The sequence below is a fragment of the Pteropus alecto genome, unplaced genomic scaffold (assembly GCF_000325575.1).
Source record: "Pteropus alecto unplaced genomic scaffold, ASM32557v1 scaffold3, whole genome shotgun sequence".
Classification (NCBI taxonomy): Eukaryota; Metazoa; Chordata; class Mammalia; order Chiroptera; family Pteropodidae; genus Pteropus; species Pteropus alecto.
This window is the reverse complement of record NW_006442484.1, coordinates 5,832,020-5,852,737: the sequence shown is the minus strand read 5'-3', so window position 1 is coordinate 5,852,737 and position 20,718 is coordinate 5,832,020. Positions and strand designations below refer to the sequence as shown.

The 20,718-nt window shown below is 50.1% G+C and overlaps 1 protein-coding gene and 1 long non-coding RNA gene across 5 annotated transcripts in view; one reads left to right on the top strand and one right to left on the bottom strand.

The window, feature by feature from the left end:
- GLI2 (GLI family zinc finger 2) overlaps positions 1 to 20,718 on the top strand; it is a 245,479-nt gene that overhangs the window by 181,533 nt on the left and 43,228 nt on the right. For all 3 annotated transcript variants that reach the window (XM_025039271.1, XM_025039272.1, XM_025039273.1), the window contains one exon: positions 6,695 to 6,800. In XM_025039271.1, the coding sequence (XP_024895039.1) occupies positions 6,695 to 6,800 (106 nt within the window). The remainder of the gene's footprint in view (positions 1 to 6,694; positions 6,801 to 20,718) is intronic.
- Positions 11,637 to 17,063, bottom strand: LOC112470260. 2 transcript variants are annotated; one of them, XR_003042906.1, is made up of 4 exons: positions 16,933 to 17,063; positions 16,195 to 16,360; positions 13,511 to 13,571; positions 11,637 to 13,011 (listed from the first exon to the last, which is right to left on the bottom strand). It is a non-coding gene; the product is annotated as an uncharacterized LOC112470260 (long non-coding RNA). The 2 variants fall into 2 exon arrangements; XR_003042905.1 differs by having other exon boundaries at positions 11,637 to 13,571.

Genomic DNA, 20,718 nt, shown 5'->3' with positions numbered 1-20,718 from the left:
AAACTGGAGTTCAGAGTAGCCGGTCTGAGTCTCCCGTGGGATGGGGGTGTCAGCCAGCAGGGATTTATGCAAAGAAGACTTCTCCTGCAATGCCCCAACACCATAACCTGTCATTTCTGCCTGTCCTCACTCTGTACAACAGTGAGTTAGGGGTACCGAGAATGCATGGAATACATATCTAGCCGTAGATGCCACATCTGAGTTCCCATCAGATGTATCTCGGTGTCCCTTACTCCAGGGATCAGAGAAAAGGCCCCGTCATGACCAGAGCACTGAGGCCTTGTCCACGTCTCCTCTGAGGTTCACAGCGATGGGGAAAGGAAGTGTACCCCTTACTGAGCTCCCGCTCTGTGCCAGACGCTACAGCATGCTGCACAGTAGTCAGGCAGGTGTCCTTCCTGCTTCACAGATGGAGACAGTGAAGCTCTCTGACTACTTGTCACTTGCTAGGAAGTGACAAAACCAGGATTCACACCCAGGTCTGTCTGGTTTATGGCTCACTTGCTTCCAACTCCTATCCCAAACTCCTCAGACCATAGGGACAGGTCATCACCCTTAGGACTGTCATTTGACTCATGTGCAACTCAGGAGCAAGCCAATTTCAATCCAGCTATAAACTTCACTGTTCTTGACTTCAAGCTCTCCTGTCTGCCATTTTTCCTCTCCTCCACACTAGCACCTTCCTTCTTCAAAGGTATGGGTGTCTCTTGCTGCCTGGGTCCTTCCGTTAGGAGGAAAGCCACCTGGTGAATCATCTACACTTTAGTGTGAATTTGTTTCTGTGACTTTCCCAAGATTTGTTTGCTTTTAAGAAAAATAATGAGACGGTTGCACTGGATATGACTTTAGATGCAAGAAATTTAAAAGGAAACGAACATGATCAATTAGTCATTAATGGGGTATCTCAAGCAAGAGTCCCACTTGCTTGAGAGAAATTGGGGCCAAGAAATTCTTCCCTCGTCCCCCAGCTATGCCAGATTGGAATGCCTATTTCAGCATATCAGAGGCCACCTGAAGCCCATCAAAGTGTCCACGATACAGCCACAACATTGACTCCTGCACCGTGACGCTGGGGATGGACCAACTGCCCAAGAAGGATAGGGATCCATGCCCTGCTCTGTCCCCTTGCCTCCCTTCTAGGGCCCCACAGACTGCACTAAGATGGGTTTGTGCCTCATCATAAATCAAACCTGTATCGTGGCAGGAGATACAGGCCTCCTTCCAGAGATACTTGCCTGTACCATCTTTCGGTCAATGATGGGGCAAGGCAGCTCTTCTTTCAGAAACTTGTTTCTTCCCTGGTTCTTAGCCAAGACTTCTGAGCTAAGCCCCTCTTACAGTCTTAGTGGAAGAGACCATAATACCTGGAGACCATGCTGGACAGCCCAGAGGGCTAGTGTGTCCCCAACATGTCCAAGTCTCTCCTGGAAGATGATTGCTTTCACCTCGCTGGTCCCTCTAGCTGTGGGCTAGCCTCTCAGGCCCCCGTCCGAGCTCAGCCCTCAGGGCAGCGTTTCACCTCGCTGGTCCCTCTAGCTGTGGGCTAGCCCCGTCCGAGCTCAGCCCTCAGGGCAGCACCTCCATGTTGTAGCAACACATGACTTCATCTGAGTAGAATGTTTCTGGCTGCTGACGCAGCTGCCTGGTTGTGTTTCGATGACCCATTTTTCCCGATTCTTTGAGCCCTCTGCTGACCCCACCCCATCCTTTCCAGCAGAAATTAACCAGAGTTATTAATGGAACATTGAGCCTGGCTTCTAGAGGAGGCCCCCTTTGCCCCTTCCCAGTGCCCTACTCACTCACACAGGGAGATCCTTATACAGGGACACTGCCCATGCAAATGTCGCCTCACCCCTGAGACCACCAGCCAAGGAGCATTATACATTTAAACCTTTGCACAGAAAAATTTGGGGGTTAAAAAAAAGCCATCATGCATGCCACCACCATCCTCAGTTTCTCAGATTATTGGTCTTTCTGTGTAAGATCAAAAACAAATGTTCGTTTTTTTCAGAGGGGGTTGGGTGATCCATAGAAAATTCCCATCTTAGAGTTTCTTCCTCAGAAACTTAAAAAGAAAGCCACTTCTTTGAAATAGCATATGGTGTGTGTGTGTGTTTTCCCTTCTGCCGGAAGGACATGATTTAGTTTGGATTTTTGTTTAACTTGAAAAAAGAGCCCACAATGAAAACAATGTGTGGAAAGATCTCCTTCAACATGTCACTGAAGGCAGCTCTTGTTCTTCATGTTCATCTTCATGTTCCATGGGTGCTGCCTATGGCCTCTGGACAGAGCGATTTCTCACAGGAGCCCACAGCAGAGTTTTCTCCTCTCTGGGCCTGGCCAAGGGGCCCCGAGCAAAGCACCCACCTCTGAATGTTTCCTTCAGGGGGTGTGTGGGGACACTCCTTGCTGGTCTGAAAGGTCTTGAGACCTCAGATGACCCAGGGTCAATCTTCATCCTCAGCTTACCTAGGGTGCAGAGTTGGTCCCAGAGACGGTTTGGGGGTGGTGTCCTACAAGTAGGCTTGGGTGACTGGACCTGCAGCTGGTGGGCTGAGCACATGTAGAAGGGCCACTGTGTCAGTGAGTTGTACAGATAGGGCCATAAAGACACAACAGTGTCTGCTCCCAGAGCCTCTTCTGTGGCCTGCTGAGGGATCCTGCCCGAAGCCTCAGTATGTCACTGGCTGGGATAAGCATATCTCTTTCTCTGGGGAGTGGGTGACCATTCACAAACAGCACGATAGTTCTGGTAGAAAGGAAATTAGAGCTCATCTAATCCTTTTTGTACAGATGGGTAATGTGAGACCCAGAAAGGGGATGTAATTTTTCCAAAGTCCCATGGCCACCTAGTGGCAGAGCCAATGTGGGATTCCTGGCCAGTGCAGACCCCTGCCCCACAACTCCTGGCCCTACTGGTGTGGCCTTTTGTAAAGTGTCACCAGAGCATTTGACTCCCTGCTCAGAACCCCTCCTCCCACCGGCTTCTTCCCTAATCGCCCAGAAAAAAAAAAATTCCGAAGTCCTTCGCACATCCTGACCAGTGTTACAGGACCTTCCCTTTTGTCTCTCCTGCCTCTATCCTTTCTTGGAGCCAAAGTCGCTGAGCTCTTCCTGACTCCAGGACTTTGCACATGCCCTTACTCCTGCCAGATGCACCCTCTCCTGCAGAGAGCCCACCCTACATTCCGGTCTCTCTGTCTCTTGCCCGGCCTGGTTTCCTTCTTAGCGCCATCACTCTCCGACATTAAGTTATAAATGTATTTGCTGGTTTGTTCACTGCTTATCTCCTCTTGGTTAAGGAAGCTCTTCAGTTCTATGAAGGTGGCAGCGCGGGCTGTCAATATACTGCTCCTAGGACCTAGAACAGCTACATAGCATGCCCTTGATACAAGGTGAATGAATGAAGGAAGGAAGGCACCAACAAACAAATGAATGACTATTCATTCCTACAGTGACTGCTGCTGCCCAGACTTAGCCCCAGTGATGTGAATGGACTGAATTGCCTCTTTGAGGGTGGCCGGAGGAGTCTGGAAATCACCTGCTAGCTGATCGCAGGCACGTCTGCTGCCATGTTGGATGCGTGTGCTGAGAGGCCCTGTTGCTGCGGGCCTGCTGTGTGCTGGATGCTGGGCTGGGCTTTGGGAAAACACATGGGGCTTCATGGCAGAGAGAGAATGAAGCCACAGACTGCCTGATCGTTGCTCTCCTAAAAGCAGATACACCACTCAGAGCCTCAATGTTCTTTCCCGGAAAATGGGGATAAGAACAGAGTTTATGGTAACCCTCAATGAGGTGCGATAAGCAAAGCCCCACGAGGCAGCAGACTTCTCTAAAGATAAGCACCCTGTACTTCCTGACCTGGGAGGGACTTGGCCACACTCAGGCCACTGGCCAACCTAACATCAGTGCCTGGACTGGAGAAAACTCTAATGTGTGTTCCAGGCTCCTCCTGAGGACTCCAACTGGGTGAGGGTGAGGGGTACAAGTGTGTGGCCAGAGCCTTTACTGCCTGCCCATTCCATGAGTATCAGCTGCTTAGAGGGCAGCAGGGGCTGTGGGAGGTCCTGACCTGCCGCTCTGACTTGAGGAAGAGAAAGCCACTTCTCCTGGTGTCCACGGCCTTCACCCCATGGACTGCACAGAAAAGAGGGAGCAGCCACCGCTACAGCAGGACCTTGTGGGTGGCTGTCCCTTATGCTTCTTCCAGAAGCCTCAGGCTCCTCCTCTCCCAACGCACACACACATGCACACACACGTGCACATGCGCACATGTGTGGGCAGCCAGGTCTTATGGGGCAGCTAGGTCAGCCTCGATGCCACCTTCATTTCATGTTTACCTGATAAGCTATCATGAGCACTTCATTCCTGTAGATGTTATAGCTCTCTAGACCTGGATAAAGTGGCATTGATCGTGCACAGAGCAATGTCTGTGCTCACAGCTGGTTAGGCAGGGGCCCAGTTGGTTGGGGTGGGGTCTGGGCTCTGATTGAACCCTGCAGGTTCAACACTGGAGAGAAAAGGAGCACATGGGGGATGACCAGTGGGAAGACCAGGAGTTCTGCGGTGAATGCAGCCTGGGGTTGCTGTGAAGACCTAGAAGTTGATATGCAAAGCACTTAGAGCAGGGCCTGGTACTGTGTGTGCATGTGGGACAAGAAGACTCGGGCATCCCGCTTGCACCCAAGGGTTGCCTCTCAGTGTTTATTCATGCTGGGCAGAGGGAAAAGCCATGACCAGCTGTCCTCTGAGATTCTCCTCCTGGCTCTGTCATTTTTTTTTGGCCCTGTGACTGAGCTGAAATCACCTGTGGCCTCCATTTCCTCATCTATGAAATGGGTGCAGTAACACCCACCCTGGCTACTTCAGGGGCTTTTAGATATTCAGGGAAACATTCAGAAATAAGCAAAAGCAAACCATGTTTATTTGTTAACAATATTGTAATCCTGTTTTCCTGGTCACACTAAAAAAACCGTAAAGGCCCTTTCCTGCACCTCCGGGGAGGTGAGCACTATTTCCCTGCTGATCTCCCCGCTCCCCAACCCCAAGAGTTCCGGACAGTCCAGTCTGTCTCCTGTGTGGAAGCTGGCCAGTGCTGGCCCTCCATTTCGGAGGCCAGTTCCCTTTAGGGCCCAAGGTATGTGGAGTCTGTGTTTGGCATATTGATTTAATCAGGGCGAGAAGATTTGCTTTCTTTGTTTCCAGCCCCCATGGAAGATGCCAGTATTGTGGAATTATGAAAATAAATTGAATGTGGAAAAATTAAGATTAAAATGTCAGGAGAAAAGTTTCCTGTTTTTAAGAATTCATAGCATTTAAACTAAGTGTTCACTAAAGGATGAATAGATAACCAAAATGTGGAATATCCAGAAGGCTTATTCAGCCCTAAAGGAAATTCAGACACAAGGTATAATGGACGAACCTTGAGGACATGATAATAAGTGAAATAAGCCAGTCACGAGAGAACAAATACTGTGTGGTTTCACTTTTGTGAGGCACATTCATAGATAGAAAGTAGAATGGTGGTTGCCGGGGTGGGGGTGGGGGGACGCGGGGCGGGCCGATGAGGAGTTTGTGTTTAATGGGGACAGAGTTTCAGTTTGGGAAGATGAAATAAGTACTGTGGATGGATGGTGGTGACAGCTGCACAATGATGTGAATGTACTTAACTACTGTACACTTAAAAATGGTTAAAATGGTAAATTTTCTGTTATGTATATTTTCCACACTAAAAAAGAAAAGAAAAGAATTCATAGTGTTTACAATAAGATACTGGAATCTGTTTGCACAGAAACAGCAGCATCATTTGTAGGCCTGGCAGGCAGCTGACTGTGCGCATGTAAAACAAACCATTCACATTTCTTTAAACTAGTCAGCAATTCACACTCACCACTGATTCCCATTGGCCCCGCGGCCTTTCTCCTGAGTGAGAGTCGACTGAGAAATCTCTACTTTTTAGCCTTTTTCCCAGTCTAACTACTTTTTAAAGAGCCTTGTTTTCCTAGAGCCTATAATTATGTTTGTCTCCAGGGTACCCAGGAGTTTTTTTTTTTTTTTTTTTTTCTTTTTAATAAGCAAAGAGCATCCTACAATTATCATGATGATTTGTTGAGGGCAGGCCAAGTGCAGACAGGGGCTGACTCACCTCTGGAAACCGATGCTCACGAGTTGATATTTGCATCTTGGAGGCATTGCCAGCACACTTCGGGTCAGTAATTATTATTAAGAGCAGGAGAATTAACAGACCCACAAAGGTGTCCGCTGGCTGCAGCCGGAACAGGCCCTGGCTTCACAGATGGTTCTAGGTAAATATTGCCAGCCCGTGTGGATGCCGTAACCCCGGGCTGCTGGAGCCACACGCAGCCGAGGCCGGGATGGGCAGAAGCCTGTCGGCTCTGTCAGCCCTGATTTGCGGCCGAGCCTGTAATCTCCCTGAGTTCAAAGAGCGCTTAGCTGCTTGTCTTTGTCAAGAGCGCGGTTGGGGATCTTTTATGTGAAAGATGTAGGGTTCTCAGGCTGACTTTGATTATTTATTCATCCCCCTTCGTGGGTGTGTGATAGCCAGGGCACCTCAGAGCCCCCTGTCCTGACTGCTCTTGCTCTGAAATTCATTGAGCTTTAAAGCCCTTTGAAAATTGCTTTTCGAGGGAGGGGAAAAGGTTCTGAAGTCCTTTTTCTCTTTCCCCCTGCACAGTGCCGCAGCACCTTTTGCCACCGTTCCATGCTCCCTTACCGATTGACATGAGACACCAGGAAGGAAGGTACCATTACGAGCCTCACTCTGTCCATGGCATGCACGGGTAAGTTCTGCTCTCCTCCCGTCTCCCCAGCATGTGAGTCACTTGCCACTGGGGAGGCTGGGCTGCCAGCCTCAGCCACCTCTCCTGCCTCTGTTTTTCTTTTTGGAGTTCCTGATCCGCATCGTCCTGAGCAGTCGCCTTTGCCACCCAAGAGTGCACTCATTCAGGACCCTGTGCGAATGTGTGGGTGGGATGTGCACACCTAGCTCCCCTCTGGTTATTTGAGAAGGAAGCACTGCTATCTCACACATCACCACTTCCAAGGCTTCAGACTCTCCCTGCGTACCCATAAGCACCTTGGGTCCTTTACCCACCCATACAGTGGGAACCCCTCCAAGGCCAGAGGTCCCATGCAAGTACGGTGACCTTCATTATATGTCGTCCCAGCATAATAATTCATAGTGCTCCTTGCACTCTCTCAACTGTCCCAATTTGGACACTAAATTACAGGGTCGACCTACCGATAAGGACGAGCTCGAGGTTATACTTTGGGGCCTCATCCTACTCCCTGCTTTGAGACCCCCACGTAGAAGGGTATGTCACCAGTGCTGTCTCACTAAACCTAACCCTGCTCCTCTTCATTCCTACCTGGGGCCTTGAAGCTCATAGCTGATGTCGCTTTTCTTTGTCTTTATGACTTGAAGACCTGTGCCCTTGTTCTCCCATTCATATGCTTCCGGAAGAGGCCCAAACCTTCCCCTCAACATCTCTGCTACTCCCCACACCTGCCTAGCAGGGGACCTACTATGAAGAGTCAGTTGGCCCTATGCCCGTCTTGACCCAGACGTGTCATCTGTCCAAGTTCTCGTTTGTGTTTCCAGCATACATGACCCTGTCACATGTCACTGTGCCTCAGCTCCTGCTGCCCAGCCCACCTAGAATGCCCCCTCCTCCTGGCCACCTCCTATAGATCCTCTAAGCCTCAGCTCAGGAGCCGCCACCTCCTGGAAGTGCTGAGATCCCCCACACTGAGTGGGACCTTTCCCGAATTCCCATCCCACCACCGCGCAGAAATGATGTTTTACACCTGTGTCCCAGCAGGCTCTGTACTGCCCTCTCGTTTCTGTATTGACAATGTCTGACATATAGTAAGTACACGATCTTGTTTGCTGAGTGCATAGCCCTCTTCACACATTCCACTCACTGAAGACAAATCCTCCTGCCTCTCCCAGCTCCCATTCAAATGAAGTCAGTAAATACTTGCTGGGCACTCACTGTGTTCAAGGCAAACACTGTGCCTGGTCAAGAGGCAGGTGATTGAGAAGGCGTCCGAGCCCTCAAGTGACTCCTATTTCTGGGCACCCATTGCCTCCCCATGGCAGAGCAAATCTAGGACTTTTATTTTCTTTTTAAAATATCTTTTACTTTGAAATAATTTCAGGCATATAAAAATAGTTGGGAAAATAGTACAAAGATTTCCATTATACCCTGCACCCAGTTCCTCAAATGTTAACATCTTAACGGAACCAAAACACTGATACATTGTTATTAACTAACTTATAAATCTTACCCAGATCTGGCCAGTTGCCTACTAATGTCTTTTTTCTCCCATTCAAGATCCAGCCTTTGCATTTAGTCGTCTTGTCACCTTAGTTATCTTTAATTGAGGACAGTTGCTCAGTCTCTCTTGTCTTTAGTGACCTTGACGCTTTTGAAGAGGACAGGCCAGTTACTGTATAAAATGTCCTCAATTTGGGTTTGCCTGATGATGCCTCATGATTAAGTTCGGAATTTATCTGAATTTATTACTTAGAGAATAGTAATAAAAGTGGTGTTGTGCCCTTCCTAGTACAGTGTGTCAGAGGCACATCATGGCACTACTTCTCATCACTGGAGATTAATTTTAATCACTTGATGCAGTGAGTTTCTCAGCTTTAAAGTTGGTCTCTTTGTAATTAACGATTGTGGGGTGATACTTTGGTAATATGTGAATATCTTGTTTCTCATCATATATTCATCCACTAATTTTAACATCCATCGTTGGCTCTTGTCAGAAACAGGAACTACTAGCATTTACCAAGTGGCGCTTTTCTTTTTCTATCGTTCCTTCCACACTTATCCGTTGGACTTTTACTATAAGGAAGAGCTGTCCCTTCCCCTCCATTTCTTCATTTCTTTATTTCAAATAAATGCATAGATATTTGTGTTATTCTAGGAGTTATACTCTCTGGTTATCACTGTTTGTTGTATTGTTCAAATTGTCCCAGATTTGGATATTTTCTCCCATGTCTTTTGACATGTTGGGAACCTTTCATTGTATTTTGGTTCATGTAGCTGGTTCCCACTTGACTAGGACCTGCTGCTGGTGGCCTCATGCCCACTTTAGCCCTCTGCCCACCTCCTGGGGCCCTCTAGCTGCAGGTGGCTGAGACCACAGCTCCAGTGGTTTCTGGGAGGTTGATACATTTAGAGCTAACAGATCACTGAAAATTGCTCAGTTGGTGGTATCTGAGAATCCTAAGCCTATTAATGGAGCTGAGTCCCTATCTAGAATGGGAGAGGGAAATGCTGATTTTCTCCTCTTGAGAAATGTTTGGCTGGTTCAGCAACACAGATCCTGGGCACAGCAGGCCTGCAGCAAAGTGCTCCCTGCAAGGGGCCCAATGCTGGTCGGAGACAGAGACGTAGGCAATGCTGAGAGCTCCCTGGAGGGAGAGCCTGTGCAGGTTTGTATCACTCTGCAGGTGATTATCTGGATTGTATCACTCTACAGGTGATTATCATATCTCCTCACATACCTAGGGGCAATGACAGAGATATAGGAAGACCCCACCATTGGTGAATGCTATTTTTCAAATTAACTCTGACCTTATGACTGTTGTGAACACTTTATGTGTTTCCTCTCACTTAATCTTTTCAACAACCCTATATGATGTGCATTTCATGTCATCCCATTTTACAGATGAAGGAGCCGAGGCAGCAGAGAGGTTAAATAACTAAGCATCAAGGTCATCCACTTAAGGATTAGGAGAATTAGAAGCCTGATTACAACTCCCTGAGCCCAGACCCTCAATCGCATGCTGGCCTGTCTCCTGGGAGCACTTTTATGACCGGAGAACCCTAAAGGGGTCCAGCCCATTCTTTCTTGAAAGCACATTCTGCCCTCTGTTAGGGCACGCACCCAGCTTACTTGTTCCCCAGGCCTCTGAACCAGCAATGTCAGTGTCCCTGGGGGGCCGTTAGGAATGCAGGTTTTCAGGCCTTGGCCCAGACCTGCTGAGTCAGACACTCTGGGGTAGGACCCATGATCCATATTTACTATGCCCTCCAGGTGATACTGCTACAAGCTCAGGTTTGAGCTGCTCTAGCTGCAGAAAGAGCTTGTTGCTGAATGAGGTGGCCCTTAGTGCTACCCCTCCCTGTGATAGTAGGGATCTGTGGCCAAGAAGCCACCCCTGAGTTCTCTCCAGGCTTTGCCACTCACTACTCTGTGTTGGACACAGGTCATGTCCCCTCTCTGGGTCTGCTTTCTTCCTGCCCAGCGAGGAATGGAGTGTGGCCAGAGCACTTGGAGAAGTAGAAGGTGACGGTGGCAGGTAGCAGGGGAGGTCTGACTAGGCCAGTGGGCCTGTGCAGATGGTCTTGTCACTCACTGGCCTGGATGGCTCTTTCACTAGACTCGATAACTGAAGGGAAGTGTATTAGTTTCCTCTTACTCCTATAACAAATTACCTCGAACTTAGTGGGTTAAAACAATATATATTTATTCTCATGCAGTTCTGGAGGCCAGGAGTCTGAAGTAGTTCTTATAGGTCTAAAATGAAGGTGTTGGCAGAGCTGGCTCCTTCTGGAGGCTCCAGGAGAGAATTCATTTCCTTGGCTCAGGACCCCTCCCCCACCTTTTTATCACATCGCCTTTTCTCCCCATGCTTTGTTCTCACGTGGCCTTCCTCCTCTTCTGTGGTAGTTTGCTCCCTCTGCCTCTCTTATAAGGACACCTATGATTGCTTTAAGGGACCACCAGATAATCCAGGATATTCTTCCTTTCTCAAGGTCCTTAACTCAACCACATCTACAATGTCACTTTTCCCGTAAAGGGTACGTACATTCACAAATCCCAGGGATTAGGACCTGGAACTTGCTGGGGGTTCTTATTTAGCCCATTTGGGATCACCAAGTCCCAGTGGCAAGTCTGGCATCACAAAGTAGAATATAATAAAGGGTGCCAGTAATTTGTACAGAGCCTGCAGCAGGCCAGGCTCTTCCACGGAGCCTGGTATTTCACCTCCCAATTGTCCTGTGAGATGGAGTTAAAATCTGCAACTTACAGATGCCGAGGCCCAGAGAAGTGCACTGACTTTCATGGGTCATCCCTGTATGTCGGGTGTGCTTGCTCCTGCACGAGGTTCCCCTCCCTAGCCAAGCTAGGGCTAGTCTGGTTAACACCCCAGTGACGGGCAGCAGCAGCGTTCCCAAAGCCCCACATCTTGTTGGGCTTGGGCTTCCAGTGGCTCTACCTTATCAGGACAGCTGGTCCCCACCCAGTCCACAAGAGGACAAGGCAAGTTCTGGAAAGCCCACTCCTTCACCCCTGCCCTCAGTGTCCAGGTGGGAGAAATAGTACAAAGCCAAGGAGAAAAACGGCCCCTATTTCTGTGGCTCCTGTGATTAATGTGGTCAGAGCCTGGTGGAGCACCCGCTCCGTCAAGCCCCTGCTACAGACCACTTCTCCTTGCCGCCACCAAATGTGTCTAATTACATAAGACGTTGCGTAGCAAATGAGGTGCGATGTCGTCTCCTGTCAGCCCTAGTCGGAGCCTCTGCCTGCTGCTTCATGCACAGGGCCTCTGCTCAGGCGCCTGGGACCCTGACCCAGTGGCTCTCATGGTCTGGTGATTGAGCTTCAGTGCTCGGGGCTCTGGGTGGAGTGCTCCGCCACGGGCCTCCTCAGCCCTGTCCTGGCCCGCAGGAGCATGGCTGTCATGGGCCCTGCCAGGCTACCTGGGCTTGAACCCCAGTGCTGAAATCACTAGCCTTGGAGGACTGACCAACCTGAAGGAATAAACCTCAGTTTTCTCATATGTAAAAGGGCACGATAAGGTTACCTGCCCCATCTACTAAGTTACTTTGAGAATGGAGTTGGGTAATATAAGTAAAGCTCTTAGAAGAGTTTGGAAACATTCAATTGATGTTAACAATGATTATTATTACTGTTGTTATTCCACTTGCCTTGAAGGCCAAGGGATCTTCGTGACAGAGGCAGGCCATAGCATGTCCTTGGAAGAGGCTACTGTTGGGTGACTGTGACAGAAGAAGGTGGGAAATGGGGCTGAAGAAGTACTCCTGGGGATGGAAAAGAGAGTCTTTTTTTCCCCAGTTGAGGAATTTGGACTTTATCCTTTTGGCAACCAGGAGCAGAGGGAGCAGTGAGATTTATTTTCAGGGTAACTGGAGGAGCAGTTAAAGATGGACAGAAGGCGGGACATTAGCTGTCATCATGGTCCTCGGCAGGAGGGGAGCAGGGCCAGGGCTGACTTCACACTGCTCCAAATAGGCAGCTACACATGGGAGGAGCAGGGGTGGAGCTCAGTGCGTGGACACCCAGCCAGCACAGCACAGCTGGACGGCTTCCCCGTCTCCAGAGCCACCCATTCTAGTCACCTGGAGGTACAAACCACAACAGGACCTGCAGAGCTCGCTAGTGCTCAGATGGCTCCGGAAGGATAAATGGCTCTGCTCGTGGACTCCTGGCACAGCATGTTTCATCTCTGTAAACCATAGGTGATGGGGAGACAAGTAGGTGAGGGGGTTGTTTGTGCTGCTCAGGCAGAGTTCTCTTTTGACCCCCTCTCCCCAGGGGACATGCTCTTGAGGTTCTGGGAATTCTTTCTTGAGGGCGAGAAGAGAAGGCCCTGTAGTCTCTCTCCCTTGCCTGGTGACTGCCAGCAGGAAAGAGGAGCACTTCGGACATGCTCCTCGCCCCTGTCCCCTTGGAAACTAGCTCGCTGGGTGTTGTGGGGACTAAGGCTGAAACATGGCAAGGCCCCCAGCTGGAGCTCCCCGGTTCCTCTGTGTGAGCAGTCTAACAAGCAGGAGCATGGGCTGCCTGGGGCCAGGATGAATGCATGTGTTTTGGTGGGCAAGGTAGAAACTCGGGTTCCTGGTTCAGGAGGCTGGGACTGACCTTCAACTCACCATTTTCTTGTGGGCTCCTTCCCACCCCAGCCCTGTCCTGGGGCTTCAGAGAGGACCAATTCCAGCTGCTTCCAGCCTAGAGGGTTACAGAGACCACCTTGTGCAGCACTTCTCAAACCTTGCTGCAAAACTGAACTGGGGTGTGTCTTAAAGATGCACGTTCCTAGGCCCCGACTCCAGAAGTTCCAGTTCTTTCAGACTAGGGTGAGGTCTTAAAATCTGCTTGTTTACAAGCACCCACAGGCCCAGAGTCTGGGGACCACCACAGGCCACCTTGCTTATTTTATGCTCAAAAAAGCAAGCCCAGAGATGTGTGTTGGCTTTCCAGAGTCATGGGACCAACAGGCTGAAGGGCCTTTTCCCTCAATGATGACGACTCCGAGATACGGGGTGTTAAAACCCCCCGGCTCCTTTTCATCACCTATTCACAGATCCAGTGCCCACAAATTAATCTAAATCTATTCATATTCTCAGCTGGCAGAAGGAAGTGAGCATATTGGGTGGGGGCTAGAGGGTGAGCGGACAGCTACAACATCTCAACCATGGAAAGCCTCCTCTTGCCAGGTTCTCTATACCTGGCCACTGACGTCCCTGACCCTCAGCTGCACTGCTCCAGTGGTCACGGCCAAGGTCCTCCTGCACAGAGAAGGAGAGAGGAGGGAGGCTCTTGTTAGGGACAGATGGCTCTGGGGCTAAGCTATCAATTCCTGTAAAGTCAACATGCTGGCCCAGGTACTTTAAGGAAAGAGAGGGAATGCCAGCTGGTGGGTGTGAGGGCCCCCGCCTCCTACCATTATCTGCACACTTTGTCAGAGTACCCTGAGAGAGCCGTTAAGGATGTCTGAGCGCCACCTCGTCCTGGCGACTGCATGTTAATGGAGATGTTTAGCCCCTCCGCTGGTATGCTTCACTTAAGAAAGTAGTTTCTTTGCTGTTGCTGGCTGAGCTCATGAACTTCTAGTCCGGGGGGATTTGAAGATGAATTTTTCCAAGGTCAGCGTTCCATAAAGCCTGCACTAGTTCATTGTGAGATTAATAAACACACACCTCCAACTCACCTGCACTGTCCTGGGCTCTGACAGCTTTGCCCTCAGCCAGTCACCAAGGCAAAGCAGACAGATACGTGGATATTTTCTTCTTGGTTCTTGGTATAACACATCAGGTTCACGGTTCATAGAGGACTGACTCCGTTTGTGTTTCACAAAGAACTTTCTCCTCCCTGGGCAAACATGCGTGCTTCTTTTCAGGAACTCGTGGAAAGACGAGACTTCCGAAAGACAGGTCTACTTGTCTGGCCCCTGAGCCAAGAGGCTGGGTGGGCCTGGGGTCTCCCACCAAGTGCCTTGTCCCTCCTCCCCACTTGTGTCCTTGCTCCCTTTCTTTTTCCAGGGAGTGCTCCTTAAAACCTGCCATGGCTGACCACTTCTTTAGAGCAATTGGATGGCAGGTAGACATGGAGCCCAGAAAACTCTGGCACCAGGAGTTTGTAGTGTAGCACACCAACCTCTCATAGCTATCTGAGGACTGAATGACAAATAGATGTGAAGCCTTGGCTCGTGTGATGCCGTGGCCCTTAGAGACCCCTTCAGACTAGTCTTTTCTCCTCTCTGGGCAGTCACAGCATCTTGGGTTCAGCCCTCTGGATTATGTTACCTAATCTTCGTCAACACCCTATAAGGAAAGCAGCATCGTTACTCCCACTTGTTAAGTGGGGAAATCGAGTCACGATGAGGTTGGCTGCTTGCTCCAGTGACATTCTCCAACTAAGCAGCACAGATGGGATTTGAACCTGGGCATTTTGACCCCAGAGGCCCACTCTCCGCTCCGACTGCTCTGCTAAAGATTCTCTCAATGCGGAGAGCCTCAGATTCTCAGCTCCAGGAAGGTGTTCTGCAGCGTGGCACAGACAGCTCATTTATAATGGAGTCTGGCCTGTAAAAGTTTAATGAAAAGCATGTCTGATAAGGCAGCCTGCTCTTTGATCTTGGCTGAATGCTGGCCCCTCGCAGAAGAGGAGCTGCCTGGCTCTGGGCTTAAGAGAGAGCCCGTGTGGTCAGCCGAGGGCAGGAAGGGCCCAGGAGTGAAGCATATCATGATGTGCAGAGATGAGGCGGGTCTGCCATAGGGAGAGCATGCAGGGCTGCCTGGTGGAAAGGTCCCTCAGGGCTGGAGGTGATCCCCTGGGTCCTCTCCTGTCCTCCATCATCTTGGGCATTTCCCATCGCACACCCGCTGGATGCAGGCAGAACAGGATGGGGCAGAGTTTAAGTCCTGCCTCTGTCACTCATGCCCTCTCCATTCTCTGTGAGCCTCGGTTTATTTGTCTCTAAAATGGGGATGCAACAGTACCCCCCACATGGGTGGTTGTGAGGATTAGACGAGTAAGTAAAGCGCATAGAACAGCTTCTGGAACATACTGAGTGCTGGACAATCATGTGCTTTTCTCACTCTCAGGTGGACACTAAAAGGAAACCCACATTTTGTTCCAGGCACTCTTGGATTCAGGGTGGATGGTATCATGTCCAGTGTTCCCAACACCCTGTGAGGTGGCTCATATTCTCCACAAGTCATAAAAAGAAAACTGGAGGTTACCAGAATTTGAGAGCTTTCCACAATCACTCAGCTAGCTAGTACGTGAGCTTGGACCCCTACGCTTGAGTTCTTCTCTATGCCATGATTATCCGTGGAGAGGAAGGGGCATCTCGCCGCAGGTCTTGGGGCTACAGTGTCTAATCTTGACTGACAAGCATAGGAACAGCACAATAATTAACCCAAATGAATTAATCACTAATAATAAAATTTCAGTTGTGGTGGGGTAGGTTGCCCTTCAGGGTGGGTCGACCTCTCCCACTGCACATGTTCAGGTTGTCCATTCTAAGTGGAAGCTGATGCCAGGGCCAAACGCATTTATTTACTCAGCCTGAGTCACTGTTGCTGTTTATCTACAGCCCAGGTGCTATCCTCTGGGTCACTCCTGCCGGCCTGCATCAACATTTGTTGGGGAATGCAGGAGCAATGCCCTGCATGAGTCCTGTCGCTGTCCAAGCCTCCATCACTGCAGCCATCTTGCTGCATTGATAACGTGTCCCGGTGCCCATGGAGAAGAAATATGTTGGGCACAGTGGGAGCCACTCCTTCACCCTCTCCTTCCAGGAGCTGCATTTCTGAAATGTGAACTTGACCTGTCCCGCCTAAGCAAAGTAGAGAAAGATTAGTTGTTGCTTAACTCATGGGGGAAGGTTTATTTGATGAGACTCACCCAGTGCCTATGTGTGCCAACCTTGTGCCAGGTTGTTGTGGATATAGGCCCAAGGGGGTACAGTCTTGCTGTCCAAGTAGATCTTATGGTCTATGAGGGGCAGGGGGAGAAACTGGGCAGTTACAGGGTGGTACGCTGGAAGAGGTTTGCAGGAGAGCCCCGAGCACTAGGTAACCAAAGAATGGAAAAGCATTTATTAGCAGAAAGGCCCAGCAGGCCTGCCTCTCCCCATCCCACCCCCAGCCCACCAGGGGGCTTCACCACCTTCGTGGGGTTGCCCCTGTTCCAGTGAGGCATTTCGCTCCCAGGCAGCCACCAATGCCAACATGAAAGAGGGGCCCTCTTCACACACAGTAATGGACTCAAAAGCTTGGTAAAAACCGGCAGCACACCCAGCCCCAAGAAGACGTTTATCTAAACTATTCAGGATTATCCATCTAGTTTTGACAGGCATCCAGGAAAGGAAATTCCACATACCACTTTGGCAGGCTGGCCGGAGGAGCTGAGGAATTCTCCCCGGCGGGGAGAGCGGGGCAAGTTCCCTGTGCATAGCCCCCACCCCAGGCCTTTCCTCGGTGCTTAAACCCAGACCCCTAGTGAAATCTAATGAAACCCTTCCTTCTATTAAAGATGCCCCCGACCCCCAAGACCCCATGTCTCATTCCCGCCCAGGTCTCTACTTCCAGGGCCCTCACATTTACCCTGTGATATGACAGCCCTCATAAAGCCATAACTTACTGGAAGATTCTGCTCAGCTGTGCTCAGCCAGGGGCGGCTCCTCTTGCAGACAAAGGCTCCTCCTACCCTGAGGTCAACCCATACCACAGGTCACCTGGAGAGGGCTAATCCATGCGGGCTCCCCCATAACCCTCCCCCGGGGCCAGCTGTGTTTTTGCCTGCCTGCCCCACCCCCGCCACCCCCACCCTGGACACATGGCTCAAATCCAAGGCCTCTCACCCAGCCCAGCTCTGTACCAGCCATCGTTCTCTAGGAAAAAAGTCTCCTTGATCCTTCCCTTTTATTTTTTATGCTTTTGGGTTTTTATGTTTGAAAAGCTGATACCTTCCTATCTTCTTGCTCCAAAGGGAAAAAAATGTGATAAAGGGTGGGCAATTGAATTAACCCCCGTTGCCTGTGTGGCTAGAGCTTAACCAAGTCCATCTGTATGGCCTCCTTTGTAGGCGCAATTTTATAACCTAATTTCCCTACGAAAACATCAGTGTTTACTTAGTAAGAAATCTGCTCTTTGTCAGCTGAAAACAGTGATTTCTTTATTACTGCTCTGCGTAGGGAGTGACAGCTGAAAGCTGGCGCTCAGCTAGGTCTGGCGGAGTGTGCAGGTCTGTAATGGAACGGGGTAAGCGGAGGGGCGAATGGATTGCGTGTGTACACCGATGTGTGTCAGTTGCAGAGCAGGCCTGACGGATGGGCTGGGGCCGGTCAGGAGGGAGTCTTGGCAACGGACAGATGGAGTGGCCAAGATGAGCTCACTGAGTGACCAGGGAGACAACCACTGAACCTCACTTGCTTTCCAGCAACCCACACAAGTCCTGCACTCCCAGCCCTGTGGCCACTCCACTCTCCACACCAGAATCCCATCCACTCAGCCAACTGCTAAGCAGAGGCCAGCTTTCACCCAGCCATGCCTTTTTAAAAACTTAGTCTTATAAAATATCAAAGACATACGAAGAATAGCAAACGCACAGTTAAGATGTGAAGACATATACCCGGATGCCCTACCCAGCCCGAGGATTGGGGATGTGGCAGCACCTTCGAGGTTCCATGTGCCCCTCCGCTATCCTCCTGGGCCCCGCTATCCCACGTATTCTGGAGTTTGGAGTTTCTCATCCCCTGGCATCTGTAACATCTACCTTGCAGGTGACTCCTCCAACAGTACATTGTTCGGTTTTGCTTTGTATGCTTTATATAAACGGAATTGTCGCAGACGTATTCTTTGGGACCTGCTTTTCGCACCGGGAGTTATGTTCCAGAGATTCGCCCATTAATGCGTGGGGCCCTTCGTTTATTAATTCTCACTGCTCTGTGTTGACAGGCATCTGGGATGCATCTGTCTTTGCTGTTTTAAACATTATTGCAGCGAATGCTCCCGTATCGTCCTCCAGGCCCCGGGCACAGCCCGTTCTTCCCAATGAATGTTTGCCTGGGAATGAGATTGCTGAGTCACAGGCTGTTCATGTTTTACCCCTCCTACGTGTTGCTGGACTTTTGCCAGGTGGTTTCGCTGCCCTCACTCACACCAGCCTGGGTTGAGGACTCAGCTTGCTCCACCTCCTTGTTCCTAGGGTGATATCATCAACATTTAAATTTTTGCCAAAATGGTATCCCCCGGTGATTCTAATTTTCTGTTTCCCTGATTAACCCTAATGAAGCTGAGCATCCTTTCATATGTTTATTGGCCAATAATGTTTCATTCTTGTGAAATACCTGTTCAGGGATTTTGCCCATTTTTCTATGGAATTGTCATTTTCCTATAGATTTGAACAAGCATTTTATATAGAAAGGCTACTCATGCCATGGTTAGTTATATGTGTTGTCGGTAGCCTCTCCCAGTCTGTGCTTGGTTTCTTCATTCCCTGGGTGAAGGAAAGTCCTTGTAATGTAGCTCAGGTTTTTTACATCTCCTGTATGGTTTTCGCCACATGTTATCTTCCCCCGCAGCTATCTGGTCAGAGCTGCAGCCCATGGATTCTGTTAGCTGTTCCCCATTAGGACCTGCCCTTTGTTCAGCTATTCTGTCTTAGAACACCAGGCCTGCACCTCTCACTGCCTTTTTTTCATTTCCCTATAACAGTCTAGGCCCAAGTCAGATGCCACCCCCTTCAGGAAGCCTTCTCGGATAGCCCCGGCAGAGTGGATGAATTCTTTCCCTCCCACCCTTCTTTCTGCTTTAGCACCTTGTGTTCTCTTTACAGGCTGTAGTCAGTGTTCACAGTCCCTCCATGACCCTGCAGGTCCCAGCATGGTGACTTTGTCAAGGCACCATGTGAACCATGAACTGGGTGGGTTGTAATTTTCTGAGCACATGGCTGGATCTGGGGCACTCTGCTTGGCAGCCTCACCCTGACAGCTTGTCATTGCCACAGCCTCACGGACACTCATGTGCTCTGCTGACGTCTGTGCACGTGTAGCTTCAGGGTGGACCCTGGAAATGTTGGGGTTCATCATACCTGGTGCAGCAATTGACAGTCGGGTTTGTGACCACCTACCCCACTTCTTGAGTGTGGGGTCCTGGCTGAGTCTTCCTCAGACCCCCAGCGCACCACCCAGTGCCATCAGAAGCCCATGCTCAGTGAACATCGGCTGATGGAGGGAATGATGCATGAACACATGAACAAATCAGTGAATGTCTAGACACGGTGGCCCTGGCTCCTATTCATGGTTGTCCTATTTGCTGGTTTATAGAGCCTGCTCCAGTTTGGGCGGGGGCAGTTCTCCGGTGCTTTCCAAAAGAATTCCCTGTACATCTCTTTACAGGGGCAACCCCCTTGAGTGTATTTTGAAAAGGACATGATTTCTAGAACTTTTCAAATTAACATATGGAAAATGTGGGAGCAAGCTTGCCAATGTATAGTTTCACATACCAAAAACAAATCCCCCAAAAGACAGAAAAGCAAAATAACAAAACTAAACTAAACCAAAACCTTTGGAGAGGAGATTGAACTCCACCCAGAGGAGCCTGATAGAGCTCCGTCTAGGCCTGAGGCATTGAACCCTAGTCTGCCCTGGTGGAAGCAGACATGTGCCTGCCCAGTGCTGGCAGTAGGAATCCCAGTTTTGGTGGGAGAGTAGCTCAGAGTGGCAAGACCAGCTTTAGGGAATTCATTTTTCTTCTAGCATCTCAGTGGGCCTGGGGCCACTTGCCCAGTATTTCTGAGAAAGTGGGCACCTGGCCCCGAACAGCTCAGCAATAGCAGAGAGGTCATGGCCATCCCACTCAGAGCCCGCCAACCCCACCCATGGCCCTGTGATCCTGGTGGGTGGTAGCATCTCAGCCCGAAGGCAGGACGGGTGCGTGTGAGGAAGCCATCCTTGGGGTAGGGGGGTTGGCGTGTTGGGGCTGTGTTTGGGGCGCATTCAGCTATGAGGAGTCAGTGACCGTGTAATCTGGGCGGCAGGCAGGAAGGCACGCTCCAGAGCCCTGTGCACACGAGGTGGGTGGAGCAGAGTGCTCAGATGCCCTCCCAGCGTGGAAGGGCGTTTCCCTTCCCTGCCAGCCTGCCACTGATGGAGCATCCATGGGGGCTGGGCTGTCCCAAGAACTAGACAGGCCCTGCTCTCTAAGAGCTGGCAGTGTCAGAAGATTGGTGACAGTAATAACGATGGCGATGCCCAAGCCTCCTGGGGGCCTTCTCTACACCAGCAGCACGTGCTTACGTACTATAGTATCTCCTAACAAGTTACTGCAAACTTGGTGGCTTAAAACAACAGAAAATTATTCCCTCATAGTTCTGTTGGTTAGGAGTATAAAATCAGTATTGCCGGGCCCCAGTGGGAAACAAAGG